Raw genomic sequence first — 20,670 nt, forward strand, 5'->3', positions numbered from 1 at the left:
CACTGATTAACATCCCACGGTAAGATTTATTTAAAAAATAAATAAATGAAAGGATTCTCTTTCCCTCAACAAGGTAGAATAATTTTTTGAAGCAAATCCTAAATATAAAATTGACAAAGGGGAAAAATCTTTGAAAAACATGCACCAAAAAGTACCTTTTAGCAGTCATAGTTCAGTATAACTCACCACGCATTGAAAATGAAATGTGAATTATTCATTATCAAGCAAGTTCAAAGCCCTTCAACTGAATTTGTTTGACCTGTTTGGCAGCAACATAAATCTGGTGGGTGGTCTGATTCAGGCACCTGTCCAAGTCCAGTCACATTATGTTTTCACAGAATCAACATGCAAAAGCCCTACCCCTGAAGCATCAGTAACAGCACACGGGAATATCTCCTGAACACACGGCAACCCAAACGTTACACAAACAAGTGTGTCCGTGAGCCAGACTCCGCAGTGTTGCAGAAAACACAAGCTCAGCACGTGAAGAAGGGAGTTGCATGTTACAGCTCAGAGCTCTACCAGTTGAAATACATCACATGAACTTGAGGAGTGAGGATTCATCTCATGAATAACAGCCAGTGCACTTTGCAAAATCCTGGGTATCATTTTCCAGCCCAAATGGCAGGGAAGAGCCTAAAATCCAAGTTTTTCTTTTTTATTTTCAAATTATAACAGAAAGCTTATTTAGAAAGTTACAGAGGTAGCAGAAGTGAGCCAGCTGGGCTTGGTAGGCTCAGGAAACACATTCCAGAAGCAGAAGAAGGGCCCTTGAGGTTAGGAGAGGGAAGGCACAGGTAACACGCCTGGGGGGAAGAGGGGACAGGGGAAAGGTGTGACGGAGAGTGTGCTAAAAGTTTTCTGACTTTTAAATCAGTATATTTTCCATTACACAGGATGCTTCTCAGTTCCGTTTTCCCTATCCCTGAGGCCTGGGATGGAGTTACTGAACACCCATCAATTTGCTCTCTCTCCTTTAATCCATACGGCGTGGCCTACAGGTGAGGCAACCTAGACTTGAGTGCGCTAGTCTGTCAGTAGCTCTGGTCCCTGCACCAGCCACCTAACTCCTCTCAAGTCCGCTTGTCTAGCCTGGAACTCAGCCGACTACTCTGAAGAGCTTTAAAAATGGTTGTATAAAGTCTTACACATGGTAAGTACCATGCAGTATTAATGGTGATTATCGTCGCCACGAGGTTAAGGGTTACGCACACACTTATTCAACACAAGTAGCCTGTGTACAGTAGTGGTAACAACCGAACATTGTCAAACACACGTGCTGTGTCGGGCCCTGCTCTAAATACTTGTGTAGATCGGTTTAATCGTCACCACAGGTCTATGAAGAGTTACTGTTATTATGCCCATTCTGCATATGGAATATTTGGGGCTCGGAGAAATAATCGAGGACCTGAGGTTCCAGTCCCAGAAGCCTGCGCTTCATGGCCACCGAGGTGTCAGGCACGTGACTAATTACCAGCACTGGACCGGCGGCCAGCAGATCTTCGCTCTCTTTCCGGTTTAGGGGCCTCCAGGCCAGAGCCTCCGTGCTCACAAAACACTCACTGAACTTACAGAGGATCATCATGTGCTTTTCACAAGCCTCTGAATCCCACCTCCACCACCTGCCTCCCTGCCGTGAGGCTCAATGAGAAAGCAGGGGGCCTCTCGGCAATGTTTGTGAAGACACAAATGATAGCCTTGAACAGAGAGCTAATCTGGTTCGCTGCACCCGACCCCAGTAGGTGGTGAATTAGACTTACACCTCTGAGCAGAACTTGCTGAATACGCTCCCATGGATGGAACAACCAGGCGACTTCGGAAGCCTTACGCAAGGCCAAGGGTCTTGCTGTGGGTTCATCCAATAAACGCCCCATGGAACACGCGAGGCCCCAGGGATGGCTCTGCTGCCAGATCACACTTCCTGTGCTAGGGCCTGAGGCTCCACGGTTTTGGCCGCTCATCCCAGCAGGCCCTCCCCTCTGCAGCTGGTCTGGCTGACGGGGTTTAGGACGGGGAATAATGCAAGTGTAAGACATTCTTATTACCACTTGTACTAGGTTGAATATGGTGCCCCCCCGCAATTCATGTCTATCCGGAACTTCAGAATGTTACTTTATTTATAAATAGGGTCTTTGCCGATGTCACTAGTTAAGGTTTTTGAAAGAAAATCACACGGGATTTAGGGTGGGCACTAAATCCCATGATTGGAGTCCTTAGGAGAGAAAGGAGAGGGAGATTTGGGCACAGAGGCACAGAAGAGACGAGAGAGACAGGAAAGAATGTCACGTGAATTCAGACAGAGGCAGAGACTGCGGTGACGGAGGACAAACCAGGAAAGAGAAGGATGGCCAAGAACCACCAGAAGCTGGAAGAATCAAGGACGAGTGCTTGCCTAGAGGTTTGGGATAGAGGGTGGGCTTCAGTCCTTCAGCGTGGGGAGAGAATCAGCTCTCGTCTTTTTAAGGACCCCAGTTTGTGCTCATTTATTACAGTGGCCCTAGGGGACAACACACCATTCCTGCTGCTCATTCCATGCAGAATTAGAGAAAGTATTTCAATGACTTTAGAATTCACTGAGGAACCAGAGATTCTAAATATAGAACGAAACGAAAAGTTCTATGAATCGCACTCTGGGTGGGGGAAAAGTTCTGTTAATCACACTTCACACGGAGAGAACACAAGTCATTACTGGCGACATTTAGTTTCACTTTTGATGGTCTAGTAATGAGAACAAAATCTACTTAGGGTCCAGAGACGTTTTTGCCTCGCGTAGCATATACTTCCACATAATTATAAAACAACATGCTCTTAAAAGACATGTTCCATAAAAATAAACTTAAAGGAAATATTTTAGAATACAACGAATTCCAAAAATATAGTAAAATTCTGTCATATTTCTGCCATCGAACAACCATTTCGAGAAATATTTTTATTACGCTTGGTTACTACTGATCAAGCCCAGTTTTGAATCCATTACACAGTAAAGTTCATTTAAAATATTCACTAATCCACATTTTTCCACAACCTAAATAACTAGGGACCATCAAAATCATTTTTAAAAAACATATTTTAGCTGGGTCCATTTATGCACTTTGGACTATTTTGTCATGGATTATTACCCAAATGGAACATAGAAGAGACCCTGAATTTTAACTTATTAGGGGGGAAAAAGCCTGTAAAAATTTTATGCTTTGCAATCAAAGGGAGGGCTCCCAGCATGGGGCCTGTACTCTCATGCAGCTGTGACTAAAAAAAATCAAGGTGTGATTAAACGGTCTTTTTCATATTATCCTCCCTTCAAGGTCTTGTAATTGGAACACAGCCATCATTAACAGAGCCCATTCACCAGAGGTCTCAGCTCTAAGGGACGAAAGGAGCCACCCAACATCTTTTTTTTAGGTTTTTCTAAAAAAATATATGGAATTTATTGGAGTGACATTGGTTAATAAAATTATATAGGTTTCAGGTGCACTTCTTCACGCCAGGCAGATGCCGCTGCTGACACCTCTCAATGTGGGCTGCTCCGCCACCTGCCCGTTTTCGTGCAGAAAAGGACATGACAACAACTTGGTTCGTGAGCTCTTGTCGTCCCATGGCTTCATAGGAAATGTATTTTTTCACAGCACAAACAAGAAGCATGGGGTGGATCTTTACGGGCAGCACATCTTCCTGTGACACTTGCCACCCCCACATGCTCTCTGTGTCCAGCATCCGCACACACCCCCAGGAGTAGGATGGTTTTGGGTGTCCTGTTTCTTCTGCATGTTCCCTGCATCTGACTTGTCATCAAATGCTTTCCTCATCTCTTTCCTGTTGCTGTCTCAGTTCACAGCAGCATTCCTCCAGCTCTCAGACCTGCCATCTCCTGTCACCTGAGCCTCCTGTTGACACCCTGGGGGCATTGAGCCCTCCCTCTGAAATCCCTTCCACAGTCTCCACCCAGGTAAATGTGCCCCATCCATGGCTTTCTTCATGGTGCTCCCCTGCTCAGTATTTTGTTATGGTTCCCAGGGGCCCCCAGATAAAAGCCCTAGCCCTGTAATGGGTTTTCAAACCCTCCTGTAAGGCAGGAGGGTTTGAAAACCCATTTAGAATGCAGGAGTTTGAAAACCCACGCTTAGTTTCTCTACCCATCTTTCTTATTCTTGTCAGCTCAGATACAACTTGGGCCCCAGATGGATCGGTGTTCTGCTGCTTTCCACCCACTTGCCCCACCTCCAGCTGCATAACTGCTCTTCCAACCTGTCCCCAGTGCCCTTTTTTTAAACTTTGGGTACAGACTGTCTTCCTTTTTCCCCACCATGAAAACTCTACCAATTTTTAAAGGTCTTGCTCAATCCTACTTCCTCAAGGAGTCTTCTCGCACTGCCGTACTCTCCGTGAAAATATCCTAATTCCACCTGGGAAATAATTAACTCCCAATGTCCTCTGTGATTCGTGAAGTCCTGCCTTTCACCTCTCTCATCCCCTGGTTCCCATGAAATGGGCTCAGAGACCACAATGGAGACCTGCAGCCTTTCTCCTCGCATTATTTTTCTACCCTGACTGTCCTTCCCTGCCTTCATTCTTTCCCTGCTCAGCCTGACAGCACTGCATTCCCCTCAGTCGGATCCACAGTGCCACTTCCCCTTGACCTTCTGCCTTGCCGCCACCAAAATGAGGTCATAAAATGGTTTCTTTTTTCTTTTTCTATTCAGTACCTATCGGAACAAATTTAACCACAATGTAGATTAGCTCTTTTTTCATTTATGGCTGCTTAGTGATTCTTCCCCATTTTACTCAGCTTCCTTTTCCTTCATAAGTCCTTCTGCTTTTCTCCTGTTTCTGCCCTTAGGCTCACATTTGCCCACATTTCTTTGTGGTCTTAGAGGAAGCGTGTCCCTACTGTCCAAGGTTCTTGCCCCCTCTCCCTTCTATCGTTTTACAGTTCTTGGTCAAACCATTGTCCTAGGCTCCCTCTCCCTTGGCTTCTCTTGTCAATGAGATTATGCTTCCATCATCCCCATACTTAAAAATACTCCTCTTTCTTTTACCCCTGTCTTCTCTGGCTTTATGAGTAAACTTTTTAAAGGAATAGTCTGTGTTCACTTTTTCACTCCAGATTCCCACCCTGAGCCACTGCAATCTGACTCCCAGCCCCACGGCTCTGCTGAAACTGGTCTCACAAACATACACACACCGTGGAATAGTATACAGCCACAAAAAAGGCAATCCCACCATTTCCGACAACATGGATAGACCTAGAGGGCATTACACTAAGTGCATGTCCGACAGAGAAAGACAAACAGTGTATGATCTCACTTACATGTGGAATCTAAAAACAAACAAACTCATGGAAAAAGAGATCAGATCTGTGATTATCAGAGGTGGGTGATCGGGGAAATTGGATGAAAGGGGTCAAAATGTACAAACTTCCAGTTACTAGATAAATCAATACTGGGGATACAATTACAACACCATGACTACAGTGAACAGTACTATGGGATACATTTGAAAGTTGCTAAGAGAGGACCTCCTGCGTTAAAAAATGTATTTTGATATCTACATGAGCTGACAGATGTTAACTAAACTTACTGTGGTAATCATTTTGCAATGTATGTAAATCGAGTCATGATGCCGTCCAGGGGTGTCCAACCTTTTGGTGCCTCTGGGCCACACTGGAAGGAGAAGAGTTGTCTTGGGCCACACATTAAATGCACTGTGACCCATAATCACAAAAAGGTCTCATCGTGTTTTAAGTAACTTTATGATTTTGTGTTGGGCCACATTCATAGCCGTCCTGGGCCGTGTGCAGCCCACGGGCCGTGGGTTGGACACCCTGTGCCTTAAGCTTACCCAGTGCAGTATGTCAATGACACCTCAACAGAACGGCCCCCTCCCTCCTGCCTGCCAAAGCCAACTGTCCCACTTCATCCTCCCAGGACGCCCCACCGTTGTTTCCCTGTATCTCAGAACAACTGGCTTCATAGCTTTCGCAAGATTCCTTGTATTGCCTTTGACCTTTTGATGTCTTCTGAGAGCTTCCCCCTGATTTCTCTTCCTTGGCTTAGCCTTGAAATATGGGTCTTTCAAAAATTATTCCTAGGTTCTCTCTCCTCCTCCTCCTAATTGTCTCTCAAAATGTTTCTTCCATCCCTATGGTTTTAATTGATTCCTGAATTTGGTGACTCCCCAAATTCACTTCCATCCCAGTCTAACTTTTAGACCCATATTTCCATCAGTCACTGAACTTCTGCTGACACCTCAACCTGCGAAAAGCTGAACCCATTGTCTTCCTGATATACCTGCTCCTTCCTCTACAATCTTTACCTTCGTTAATAGCTTCACCAGAACACCTGGAGAGAGTCATTTTAGACTACGTCCCACACCTCCCCTCCCAGCGCTAAGCCTGTCCACCTTTCCAATTTGCCTTCACCCCTATCCTGAAAAACAGTGCTTCAATTCAGATACTTCCTGTCTCCTCCTGGTCTAAAAAGACTTCTAACATGTCTCTCCTACAGCCTCTTTCAATCTCCCCAGACTATTGTCCCTGGAGTTATTTCTGTACCAGCTTATCACATACACGATCAGGTCACTCTCGTATTTAAAAAAAAAAAAATCAACTCTGATCTGAGATATGCTTCTAAAAGCTAGTGTGTCTTTGGGGTCTTCTCACATTAAAACAGGGCGCAGACAGAAGAGCTGGTTAAGAAGACCAGGCCCTCACTTTTGCCCACGTGATTTTTATTTGAGAGATGGGTCCCATCTTCTTCTATTACTCAAAGTACCATGTGCTCCCTGTAAAGCCATTTCTACCCCCTTCACAATGCAGTGCCCTCCGCATCAGACTGGGTCCCTCCACATCAGCAATGACTCGTGCCACATGCCACTGCAGCTCCCCTGGGCCCCAGAGCCATGCTTAAAAGATGGAACCTGGATTGCAGTGAGATCTCCTAGAGATGTCTCACTGACTGCCACAGAAGGGCCTCTTCCCTTGGCATCAACGTCAAAGTCCCCTTTAAAAATGCCCGCTGGCATGTCCAGGGTCCTGGCTGCCCACCTGGAACAACATGATGAGCATGAGGTTCGAAAGGACTCAGCTGAAGATGGCCCTGGCCTTTCGGGACTTTAGAAGATTTACAACGGTTCCTTTGCATCTGACATGTGCAAACAAAGCCCCGCGGCCAAGGAAAGCTGCTTCCAGTTTGCGCGCTGGCAGGGCCGGCCTGGGCCTTACGCAAGTCTTGACGCATGGATCTGGCTGGAGGAATCAGAGCATGTTTTTCAAGCCTTGTTCCGGATTTGCAAAGGCTCTTCTTCCGTGCTACCTTGCAAGGCAAAGCCTGATTTTGTGCTGATGTTTCCGCCTTGCACACAATGTGAATGTAAAGAGCTTCAGGTGAGTTTGCTTGTACTGTCTCACGACAGGTCTTCCAAAACACTTTAAGAGTCTCCCCTTTGCTTGTCATGTGTTAGAGTGTGTGAGAAAGGACGAAAGCAGACGCCAACAATTAAGTTTGTTTATCTTAAAGTTTTAGCTTGTAGTCAATCATCTCGTTTTAATGTGCTCTAACATGCTACCGTGATGGTTTTAACCCATTTCCTCCCGGCCATACCGCACCTTCTGTGAAATCAGTTTAATTCTGCCTTTTCGAAACTGCTTTCCAGAAAACAAGGAAAATAAATATTTGAAGCCAATAGATGAATAATTACACCAAAACCCAACTATTTAGGTAGAGTTGGAGCTGTTATTTTTCTCTCTTGGCTCACTGTTTTGAGCAAATTTGTCATGCAAGGCACTGGACTATATGTAATTTGCAGAAAATAAAAGCAGATTAAATGGGTCAATCCATTCACTCATTAATTAATGCAGTAACTTCCTGCTTCACTTTTCCTCTATTGCACAGCTGTCAATATTTGTTTAGGAGAGCCAAACATGATATACTGATAATCATTTCCACAAGGTATTATTTCCTGTTATCGAAGTTTTATGATGCAAAATCACACAATTATAATATCCTTAAAAAGAAAAAAAAAAAAAACTTTCCCCCACCCAAAAGAAAAGGTATAAATTTAAGCTAATATAAACTTGTCAGAGTTCTCCCTCTCCATTTCACACCAGGGTGTGGTGCTGCACAGCTGGGGAGCTGAGCTAATAAGTGTTGAAAAATGAAAAATGCTGCTTTATGGCATCACATAAATGGCAAAACGAATGCTTTTACCTCCACCCCATTTTGACAAACAAATGCCAAAATGTAGATGCTGTAAGCACGAAAGTTTATGGTACCAGACCCGTGGGGCAAACAGAATTCTCGTGTGGGATTTTCTTTTTATTGAATACTGTATGTAATGAGAAGTGGCATAAATTTATAAAATCTAACCACCTTTTTATTCCTTTTTGAACCTCAGAGGGGTCATTTTTAGGAAAGCTGTTGGAAACACTGCATAATGATCTATTTATCCCGTAGTGAAACAGGATTTCCCCTTTTACAAGGAGACTGAGCTTCCCTAACAACCTAAATGCTGTGACATGAATGCACAAATTGAGGATTTTGAGGAACATTACGTCCGGCAGATATTTACTGAATAACTATAATCGCGTTCAAAGAGGGATGCAAAGTGTTCTCGTGTAACTTACATCGAATGATCAAATCGGGGTCCAGCTGGTTTTCCTCAGGCTGCTCTGTTTCCTAGCTGGCAGCCACTCGCTCACACTCTCTCTCTCTCAGTCCCTCACGAGCTGTTCCTCTACACTCAATCAGCCGACATCTATGGCGAGTCTACCATGTCCCGGTGACACAGGCCTGCTAAATCATGCACACTGTACCATCACAGCAAGCTAGCGCCGATTTATCACAAGAAGAAACCCCTTAATCAGAGGCTAGACACCAACCGGATGGAGCCAGAACAAGGTAAGCAGGAAAGGAGAGGCAAGAGAGTACATACACTGTACCTCAGGTACCTCCCTTCCCCGTATCGAACCTCGGCGAAAAGAGAGGACATAGGGCAGCCCAAGGCCCGTCTGAAGGGTCCTAAGGGTCCTGAGAATCCAGTGGCTGGGATTTCTGATTGTAACAGTTACAGAACTGGGATATTCTATTGCACATACACGCCCCCTGGCTCACCAGAGCTAGAAATATACTCTCTCTCCTCTGAGCTTGTTAAAATTTTATCTGTAACCTTCTTATAGGAGTTATTAGTATTTACCATACAGGATAGACATGTATGCTTCTGCTCTCCCTATAAATGTAAACTGCTCAAGGGTAGGACCACAGTCTGATACCTTTTTTTCACCAACAGTATTTAACAGAGGTATTATGATTATTCTGTATCCTTTGGTCAAATAAATGACTTCCATGAACGCGACCATTATATAATCAGATACTCATGGTATCAGGTAATGTCTACTGTAGTAGTAAAAACAGACAACAATATATAAGTACTAATTGATAAAACTAAAAAGCATGCCTGACATTTGGGAGAAGTACCATTTGAGTAGCCTAAAATCAGGTTCCAATAAATACATAATAGGATGAAATGAGGGAATTCTGATTACAGCTTTTAAAAGGTGCAATTACATATCAAAATGACAGTTCAAAAAAGGTTACTGTGAAAAGTAACCTTCTTCACATTCCCCAAAGTATTTGAGTATATTTTATTGGACACATTAAAGGCTACAGTTATACACGCGGAGTCGCATTACCGTTTTTATCTTCCCTAATGTAATAAAACGCATCACTGAAGGATTTTCCTTATAAATAAATGCAAATTCTGCAACGGCAGATGATTTCCAGGAAGAAATCTATTCCCCTGTCACTAGTATTACTCTCAGTGTTACTACCACTGAGTTAGTACTCAATTTACCATTACATGTTCCAAAATGGCAGAAACAAGGAGGATTTTGATTCATTGTAGTAGGTCCTAACTATCAAGCAGATAGCTTTAAGGTGTATCTCTTCTCTCATCGCCCTGTTGCTGTACTTCGAGCTACAGAAGGAAATATAAATTCTCTAAGCGTGTCAATTATCTTGGTTCTAGGGCTCAGCACACAGACAGCAATCTGCCAGTGCTACTAACATTTCAACTAACTTGGTTAAGTGTAGGGAAAAGTTTCTATTACCAATCCTCAGGTAACAGGAGTGAAGTTTGTGGTATCCAGTTGAACCCCTGGGAGGACTCCCAGCGTAAAGGCAGTTTATCACTGTCCACAGCATCTCTAGAAAGTTAACACTGTTTCCCCTTTCCGCTCAGGAATCCAGCATTACTGTAATTTTTTAGGACTCGGACATTTGGGAAGTAGTGAGTGCTGGACAATTTTATGTGAACATGAGACATCTGGACATGTGCGCAATCACTGATTTTGTATCCACTACCGTGAGCTTTCTTTTTCAGCCACTTGAATTCAAACGATGGCCCTCACAATATGGCTTCACTCCGCTGGGCACAAAATACCCCAAAAGCTGCCAATACCCCCAAACCTATGGGAACCTCCTGCAAACAGCCAGGCCCGAGAGAAGGGCTCTCAGGGATGCAGTAAAGCACTCCTTCAAACAACGTGGGAGGGGGACAAGAAATGTCAGCAGAACGTCTTAGAGTGTACTAATGTGGAATGTGGCTACATCTTTTGAGGAAAGGATTTAGTCAACCACAGGCCAAAAAAAGACAATAATTATGAACCATGGCAATCTCTGGGAACAACCATCACCGCAGCAAATTAAAAGTTCTCTCTTCAAAGGGCTTCATTTTAAGTGGCAGATCCCCAAATAATTACCATGATTACCATAATCTGTGAATATAAAGAACAAGCTTCTTTCCCCCCCCCGATGTGTGATAGAGACCATTATTTTAAAACATATATATTTGGTTCTTGAGAGTATTTATGTGTCATTTTAAAAGCTCATAGGAATCTTTTAAATGAAATCCCTAGAGAAGCTTCCTGGATTGAGCCACTTGGAAATGCCTGAGAGACTTGGGGAACAGAGGTAAGAAACGGTTGCTGTTACGTACAAAGAATATAGCTGAACTTTTAATATCACGCTCTGTATTTTCCTTCCTCAGTCTGACATGCACAAGTCCCCTTAATGATGTTATGAGGGAAACTCGGTGCTTTACACAAAGTACAGCTTGTAGGGGGGAAAAAATGCATTCACCTGTGTTTACGACCAGGGCCGTGGGTCAAAATGCAAACCATGCCCTCTGTGCACTGAGATAACCAAGGGGTTTCACTGGTGGTGCACTTTTACGTCTTCGGGAAGTTTCTTTTCAGACAGAGAACGTGTTTATGAACAGATCGGTCCTTTCGCCAGACTAACGAGTGGCTTAAAGACAACGATGAGATTTCGGTCTACGTGTGTGTGTCAACGGTACACGGGATTTGCCTTCTCCATGTCCAAGCCAGTACGTCTTCCCTGAATAAGCAACAAGTTGGTGGTAGCTCTTACACCAAGTGGCTTCCAGATGTCAACCACGTGACTGAGCAGAACTATTCGCTGACGAGAGTGGCGAGAGAGAGAGACTGTTAGTATAGTCAGTGATTTTAATAACCCCGGAACACCCTTTTTTGTCTATCGAGTCCACCTGCGCAACGTACAAACCCCACATAAATAGAGTATTTTTTATGGGGAAGAGGAAGATTTAAATCCATAGAGCATATGTGAATCTACTCTTTAAAAAAAAAAAGCTAACTTAATAAAAGCTGATTACTATTTATTTTTTAATGCTTTAATTTTTTAGATTTTAAATTTTATGACGGTGCTGGATAGAAAAGGATATTTATTTTAGAGTCTATGTAAAGATGTTGCAAGGCCTTTTGATGTATTACATAGCTTAGATAAAAACTGCCATTAACTTGTTTTCAGCCTAAGTTGCATATTGATGCATTTTACATTTTTTGTTAAGAAAAATAAATAATTCATACTTTTGCAAGTAAAATATGTACTTTTTCTGGCTTTCTTGAAATTATACTTCAAGTGCCAACAGGCTTCATGGGTGGCATTTCTCACTGAGGAGCAAGACATGAACTAATATTTTTATTATAGTCAACCCACTTGTCTTCATAAACAAAATATTGTTAATGTTTTTCCATTTAGACTTCAATGTTAGCAAGAAGAATATACAAATTGTTAGAGGAGAGAAATAAATTACACAGATAAAGGTTTTCAAAGACCATCACTGGTGCAAATTGAAACAAGAAGTTGAGAGTGTCAGCCACGGTTCCAGAAGCTGATGTTTAGTGTGTTTTTTAAAAACGTAAATTATTCAGTAGATGGCCTGTTCATCTCTTGTACTTTTCCTATTGACACAGCTGGAGTTAGTGATATTTTTGAACATTGTCTATTAGGCATTCTATAATGGCCATGTAAATATAAACTAGTGGGGAGTGTGGGCAAAAAATTAAGTGAACACTCTTTACCCACACATACATACCCGCGGTCTGCCTTCAAGTAAGAGAATGCTCGCGAAGGACTTAGCACAGCGGCAGCATTAAATTAAAGCTCTTTATTTCTGTCGACTGTTTTTAGACCCATACTATGAGAGTGGGGAGCGAAAACAAACAGCAAAGTGAACGGTCAAATGTGCAAATGCTGTGTGTGGTGTGGTCCTGCTTGCCTGCCGTAGGAGCAGGCATGGAGGGCATTTGGGCCCAGAACAGGAAAAAGCTTAAGATTCCTAGAACTGAGGCCTAGTGGCTGTATTTAAGCTTATAATCTCACCTAACAATTCCTTTCTAAAGAGTTAAGTTCTGTTTTATTATGACTCGGGACCTTTAAGTTTTTTTCTAGTTATTTTTCATAAATGGATAAGGGGAATGTATAAAGAAACTTTCATGGTTAGTTTACACAATTTTATAAATTACCTAATGCTGAGACATTTACCCAATGTGTATGTGTTGTTTATGTACATGTGTTTCTCTGTCCCTTTGAATAATGTCACAGATAAAACCAACCAATGGAGAGGATATAATCTGATGCTCAAAAATGAGTAAAACAATAAAGGTATAATGTGCAATGTCTGCATGACTAACATGATTTCATTCAACTGTAACCATCTGAAAATACCAAATATACTACTTTAAATGGCTAACCTTTCAACGTTTTTTTAAACCAACAAGTGTACACTAAAGGATTTCTAAACACATAGTGGAACAGCAAACTTAACTCTGACCTTTGACCCTGATATTTATATAGTTAGGTTCCAATAGATATTGAACCCCTGCAAAAAGAGAGACTTTTTTCCTTTGTTGTATTTATTTTGTTCACTTGATTCTTTTAGTTTAGACATTGAAGTTACAAAAAGGAGCGTATCCATAATAGCCATACAGACTGGCTGAAAGCAAATGAGTAACAACAAAAATTAAAAGATACACAAAGAATAAAAGAATGTACCAATAAAAATCTTTTAGGAATAATGTTCCCCCAAGTTCAATAGGGTGAAAGATCCACCATAAAAGAAGCAAACAACCATCCTGAAACTTAATTACATTTCAAAGTAATGCAGTCACATGAAAGGAACAAAACATTTTTGTTCAATAGTTTGCCTACCAGATGGCATTTCTAAATATAGTCATCTAAAACCTTCTGTTTGTTCTATAAATAAAGATGAAAGGAATAGCAACAATAGCTAAGCATTTAAATCACTGGGAATAAAAGAGCACTTTGATTAAGTTTGGAAGAATCTGGCTGATTCTAATAATGACCTGAGTCTGGGAAGGCTCAAGTCCTCAGTGAAAACTCAGAATCCCAGCGTTCAGGTAACCCTCAAACTGGTGCTCACTTGGGTGGAGGGGAAAACCAGCAAGAGAACTGGGAGCATCTGAAGAAACACAGGAACTCCTAATCGACAGAGACTCTGAAGGGCTACAGTTCAAATCCCAGAAGATTCGTTTTGTTTTTGTTTTTAAACAAAATAGTTGGGACGCGTCTTGTCTTATTTTTGTGAGCTAATGTGTAAAGGTGGGTCACTATTAAAGACCCGAACTCTGGAGTCAGATAAGGGCCTCCACATGAGTCCACACTCCACAAAGGACAGGCAGGGTGACCCTGGGCCAAGTTCTTTACCTCTCTGAGCCTCACGGGCAAAACCAGATAGTAAGACTAGAGTTTTACGGGAATTTAATTAAGACGGTGCTCCCCACCTAGAAAGTCCAGTGAATATCAGTTACTCATTATTATTAGCAACCATCATAATCCTAACTGTTAAATCACTGTTTCTGGTTTGTTGCTGTCTCAAAAGCACAGAGTCATGCACAGCAATGCTTTCTGGCAGTAAATAGAGTTCTAAGAGTAGAACTTAAAGCCTTACCCGGCATATCTCTGTGGGGCCTCTCCTAGTACAGCGCTGCCTTCTTCTCACATGGCTCTTGGAAGTTGCCGAGATTCACGTAGGGAAGGCAGGTCTAGAGATAGAAGTATTTTTCTGAGAATTGATCATCAGAGTTCAACCCAACCCCAGCTGGTCCTCCTTAATGACTTCGCTCTCAGCACTCTCAGCTCAAGACCTATAGGTGTTGATGAAAGGACTCAGAGCTCCTTCTTGACCTGGGTAACTAATGGCACGTGGGACCACTTACAACCGCAGAACTAGTATAACAGTATGACAGCCTAGCGCTCATCCTGGCAACCCACCCATGAGGATAAGCAGTGTAGTCACTTGTGAGTAGGGTGATTACCTTTAACAAAAAAGACACGTTGTAATTGCTTAAACATGATGCAGACTACAAATGAATGGAAGTCAGGTGTTTAATAGCACTTAAAAGTTCTGCTGGGCTGTTTCTGAGTTTTATGTAAGGAAAGAGCCACCTGCTAGGGCTGCAGCACTCAGTAATAAACTATGTCTGTAGTTATATCTTTATATAGAAAGTAATTCCATTTTGGGAGGAGAGGGTGCTTTTTTAATTATGATAATACATACATGATATAAAATTAGCCATTTGGACCATTTTTAAGTATACAGTTCAGTGACTATAGCCATTAAAGAATATCTCCTCATTCTTCCCTCCCCTCAGCCCTTCATAACAGCCATCTCACTTTCAGTCTTTTATAAATGTGCCTGTGTTAGCTACCTCATATAAGCAGAACGATACCATATTTATCCTTCCATGACTGGCCTACTTCACTCAACGTAATGTTTTCAAGGTTCATCTATGTTGTAGCACGTAGGAAAATTTCATTCCTTTTTAAGGCTGAATATTCCCTTGCATGTCTGTGGAATATTGGTTTTCCATTTATCTGTGGATGGACATTTGAGTTCGCTATTGTGACGAATGCTGCTGTCCACGCCGGTGTACAAATACCTGTTTGGGGCCTTGCTTTTGGCTTTTTGCATTTACATCTAGAAGCAGGATGATTAGATCATGGGGTGACTCTGTTTAACTTTGTCAGGAACCGCCAAACTACTTTCATAGCTGCTACACCGTTCACAACCCCATCAACAATGCACAGGGTTGGTTCCAAGTCTTCCCCAACACTGCCTACATTTTTTTTTCCATTTTTTCAATAATAGTCACCCTAATGGTGTGAAATGGTACCTCTTTAAATTGTATTTGCTTTCTAAACTAGTTTTAAAAACTATACAGAGTTATTATAATATAGCGATTGCATCCTGAATATAAAAAGTTACATCTTGTTCAAGCCCTAAAGTAGAAGGTAATATATACAGTGTTACCTCTTAAATTTTAAACATTGACACCAACAATTTTCCAAACAAAAAAATAATTCTGACTTTAGGATTGCAGTTAAAAACTCCTACAGCAAAAAAATATATTCCTTGCCCTTACCGAACTTGTCACCTGTATAACACCATTCTTAGCAAAAACTAACTCGCAGCACCCACAGACCTGCATGCTTCAAACTTGATCCAGAGGCAGGGGAGCCTGGTCCTCTGCGCATGCGCGTTTTCAGGCGCGCTCCCACCCCTCGTGCGTACGTGCGCGGGCACGCACGTGGGCGGAGAGGCGGGGCCGGCAAAACTCCGGGCGAAGCAGCAGCTATGGCGGCTGTGTCCGGGCCAGTTCGTTTGCAGCGGTGCGTGGTGTCGCCGGCGGGGAGGCACAGCGCCTCTCTGATTTTCCTGCACGGCTCAGGTGGATCACAGTTTTACGTCCTTGTTTTCTGCGGCCTGGGAAACACCCTCCCCGCTGTCCCCCCAGTGTTGCCCCCACTGGAGGAGGCTCCAGGCCCCTAACCCCAATAGGGCCCGGGGGAGCTCGGAGAGGGTGGCAGTCCTGTCCCGCCCCAGCTAGGCTTGGCGGCTGTGGACACACGGGCAGCACGGCCACCTGTCCGCAGCCGTCCCCCTATGCCTTCTGTCTTGCAATCACTGGCCCACTGCTCTCGCTTCCGGTCTATGTGTCCAGCCTTCCATCCACAACACTGTCTCCGTGCCACCTTGCTATCCCCCATTCGTCTCCCCCACCCAGTTTAAACAGAGCGAGTTAGTAAGGTAAGTCCTCTACTAGAGACAAATAAATTACTTTTCAGGGTCAGCTGTTAGTGATTTGAGTTTTCAGCTGCATCTGATTACTTACCATTTCTCTCTCCAGTCTCCCGAAGTGATGCAGGCAATTGAGATTGTTAAATTATTTTCATTATCTCTTTCCTGCTCCTCCTTCCTTTTTCCCCCTCTTTCCACCTCCTGTCACTAAGCACCTGAAAATACAGGGCAAAGTCAAGTCCACCTGCCTTTGGTAACGTGCTTAATTCAGTACAGCGTTTCTGAAACTGATCTGTAATTTTTTATGTCTGTCTTCCCCACTGGATCTTGGACTCCTTAGGAGTAAGGACCCTTGTTTTAGTCTTTGCATCCCTAGTGCTGGGCCCAGGGTCAGTTCTTGGGAAGTGGGGGTTTTTTTGTGTGTGGTTTTTTGTTTTTGTTTTGTTCTGTTAAGAAATGAGATGCAGGTGGTGTCCTCAGGGGCCTACCTAAAGTTAAAAACCAAAAATTCAATTAGTTGGCATCAGCAGTGGAGGGGAGATCACAAGATGGTGACTGATAAACTACCAAGAGGACTGTGAGGGGAAAGCTGTGGTTAGGGTTTATTAAGGCATTTGGAAGATGAAGAGCTTATCAGATTTGACAGAGCAGGTGGTCCTTGAGCTGAGAACTAGGCTTCAAGACGATGGTGGTTGGGGAGTGGAGGGGATTACAGAGGTACAGAGTGGAGACCTGGAAATGGGCAGTTGTGCAAAGTCTTGTCAGTTTGGAAATGAGTCCTGATAGGGTGAGTGGCTTGCCAGAGGCCACTTGGTTATTACTTGTAAATGGTGATGGAATTGGGACTTGAACTCAGAGCTTTCTGGGTCCCCAGTCAGTGCTCTGGATGGGGTAAGGTAAAAACAAACTGAACTAGGATGTATCACTTAGGAAATCGAAAAGGACCAACAATGTTTGAAGGGAAAGACCTAACTGATGAAGTATATTTAGAAGGTGAGGTATCTTAGGGTCATCGCAAAGCTTTCTACCAGGTGACTATTGCTAATACTATTCAGAGCTCCAAGGGTGTTCACTTGGAAGCACCCAGAAATCCCCTAGCACATACTCCTTTTAACAATTATTTTACAGTATCTTTAGGGAATACCCCTAAATGTTTCTTTCCTAGACCACTTTGCTTAAATTAACTATTGTCTCACTTTTCAATTTCCCATTACAACATTGTAAAAACCTGTAACTGTGTAGCTCTGAAATAGTTGCCTATTTGTGTGTGGATACAAACCTTTCACCATGGACCTCCTCCTAACTATCTCTAGTACCAATTTCCGTGCATTCCCCTGCAGTTCCCCTAGTCTAAGGGTCTGTCACCCTAGCAGTAGCCTCCTAACTGATCTCCCATATCTGCTTTTGTCCTTCAGTTCTCCTTTCACAGTCTCCAGCATGATCCTTAGAAGCAAGCCACCTTCCTGCCACAAAAATATCTCTGTAGCATCTCGGTGCTCTCAGCATTTGTCAGGTCCCTGCAGTCTCTCAAGCCTCATTTTCCCCTTGTGACAGTTTTATTATGGCGTAAGGGTACAAATTAGAACCAGCCAAAAGAGACACAGAGGGAAAAGCCCGAGAGGGTTCTAAACCAGAATCTTCTGTCATCATCCGCAGTGATGAATGAGCCCCTAGCATGGAGGTATGACAGTACTCAGAAGGATATTGTCACCAAAGGAATTTCACCTGAGCTTTTTATGCAGGGTTTTTATTTGGGTTTTGCTACATAGATATGATTGATTTGGGGTAGAACTCTAACCACCAGCCTCCTCTATTCCCTGGAGGTCGGACTGATATCATGTGGTTCAAAGCCCCAAACTTCTAATCACATGGTTGGTCTTCCTGGCTGACCAGCTCCCTGCCTGAGTCATCTCCTCAGCAGAGACTATCCTGTGGTTTTCGGCCCTTCCAGGAATAACAAAGATACTCTAATCACTCAGGAAATTCTGAGGGTTTGGAAGTTACCTCTTTCTTAGGAACTGGGGACAAAGGCTAGCCAGACTCTTTACTGCAGTTACTTTGAAAAGAGCATCTAACCTCATCTTGTGCTCACTGCTCTTTCACTTTCTGCTTTTCAGGTCTTAGATGCCATACTGCCCCTTCCAATAAAGGGTCTTAGTGTTTGCCTTACGCTGTATCTGAGATGCTCTTTCCTTCTGTACTCACTCTCACCATCCTGGAGATTCGAGTGCAGACCACTCAGCAGCTGTCTGTTGGATGCCCAGGAATTAAGTGAACAAATAACTCAATGGATAAAACACAAAATGAACCTTGCCTTGCAGAGCTTCCATTCCAGTGAAGTTAGCCCCGAACTCCTTGACTGGGTCACCTCTGAAAACATAGACCCAGGCAGCACCAGGCGTCTCCTCTTTGCACTGGTTACATTTGTCTTTTACGTGCGTGCTTATGATTTGCTGACTGGCTGTCTCTCTCACTACACTGTCCGCCGTGGTGGTGGGGGTCCCTTCTGCCCCTCACTCTCCAGCAGTGAGCACAGTGCCTAACGCATCGACAGATATTCAGTTGATATTTTTTGAATTGATTGGTTAAAAAATTAAAGCTGTTACCTTTAAAATTTCCTCTTCAGGACAACATAAGATGGACCTATATTTCCTTCCATTATGGAAATAGACATACACTAATTCCTGCAGGAATTTTGGTGATTTTTCAGCCTTGGAATGTACAGTCATTATTTGAGGTCATGAAAACATGTTATCAAAATTAAATGCTACTTTATTTAGGTTAAAAATAAAAGCATGCTCAATATCCCTTTTGAAGGATTTTATTATTTTAACCAAGAAAATTGTTTTGTTCCAACTACAAAAGTGTATAAGCACTTTAGAAATATACTAGTTCTAAGAGTAAAGGTAAGAAATAACTTTAAAATCAGAAAAAAATAGAATTTTTATTTAGAAAAATTGATTTACTTCATTTATTTGTTCCTTTAAACAAACAAGGTCTTTAAAGTGATCAATGGTGAAGTTAGGAGTAAAATAATCAAAGTTATTTCTCCCTCTTGGTTCCCAATCACTTCATATTGAAAAATCAGTTTCTGTGCAGTTATTTATAAGTATGGAGAGTTTTTTTTATTCCTTGTTCCATCCTCTGTATGACATGAAATTTATAGACTGCTCTTAAATACACTGTATTGTCAAAATGTTTTATGTTAATCTAGATTTTGTGGTTCATCAGGTGACTCTGGACAAGGATTGAGAAACTGGATCAAGCAAGTTTTAAATCAAGATTTAACATTCCAGCACATAAAAATCATTTATCCAACAGCTCCTCCCAGGTAAGTACTAATTGATCTCAGTGCTCAGGGTAAATCTTTGACATAAAACATATAAATAGATGTACCAGCTAGATGTTCTTTAAGCTTAATTCTGTATTTAAAATATTTTAAATCGGGGTATTTTTACCCCCGGCTTTTTTTTTTTCCTTGCAATTACACTGTTGGGCCGAGTTTTGCCAGGTGAGGCATTTTCTTCCTCTTGGTAAAACATTCCCCAGAACTCGTAACCTTTGTCCCACGCATGGCCTATGGGACCTACCCCTCTGGCCCTGCATGTTGCTCCCTTTCCAAGCTGCCTTGTTCCCCTCCTGCATCCCAAAGAGAGACTGGTGACTTTACCGAGCATAATCTTTCTCATAATTTAGTTAAGCCAGAGTTATAATCTCAGGAAAAAGGTTTTGTGGCATTCTTTCAACACTTAAAAGGTTTTAGAAATAATATTAATAAGCTTTTAGGAATATGGAATTGGCTAGTTAATAAATATTTTGATTAGACAGCCTGTAAGAACACTTAACAAAATGCCCAATCATGAGATTAGTATAGTTTTGAAGTCAAACTGCTTTTTATAATTATTAAGTTAGCATCTGCATAGTCTCTTTTATTCTGAACACATGCTCTGAAGTGGGGCTTACAAATTCTTTGTGTGTGTGTGTGTGTGTGTGTGTGTGTGAGCAAAATGTGTGCTGAGCTATGCAACCCAACCTGATTTTCCATGATCTGTTCTTGAGTCATTCTTATAAACACACTGTATGCTTATGCAAATGCTCTGCTTTATTTTTTATTAACTGAGTATTCGGGAGAAGCAGACAGATCTTCAAGGACTTTTATATACACTCTACTAAGATTTTACTCACCTCAGTCGATAGACTTGAAAGAGGTAGAACAATAAAACGATACTTTCCTTGTAAGATTTAAGATTCAAAAAAGTT

The 20,670-nt window shown here is 42.5% G+C and overlaps 1 protein-coding gene across 18 annotated transcripts in view; it reads left to right on the plus strand.

Annotated features, from left to right (window-relative positions):
• Positions 1 to 20,670, plus strand: part of LYPLAL1 (lysophospholipase like 1) — a 133,778-nt gene that overhangs the window by 50,808 nt on the left and 62,300 nt on the right. For 16 of the 18 annotated variants that reach the window (XM_045184437.3, XM_053912479.2, XM_053912481.1 and 13 more), the window contains exons 1-2: positions 15,930 to 16,060; positions 19,642 to 19,741. In XM_045184437.3, the coding sequence (XP_045040372.2) occupies positions 15,967 to 16,060; positions 19,642 to 19,741 (194 nt within the window). In that variant the 5' untranslated portion in view covers positions 15,930 to 15,966. The other 2 variants (XM_045184434.3, XM_045184441.3) reach the window with 2 other exon arrangements.

This window comes from Desmodus rotundus, chromosome 10 (genome assembly GCF_022682495.2).
Source record: "Desmodus rotundus isolate HL8 chromosome 10, HLdesRot8A.1, whole genome shotgun sequence".
Lineage (NCBI taxonomy): Eukaryota > Metazoa > Chordata > Mammalia > Chiroptera > Phyllostomidae > Desmodus > Desmodus rotundus.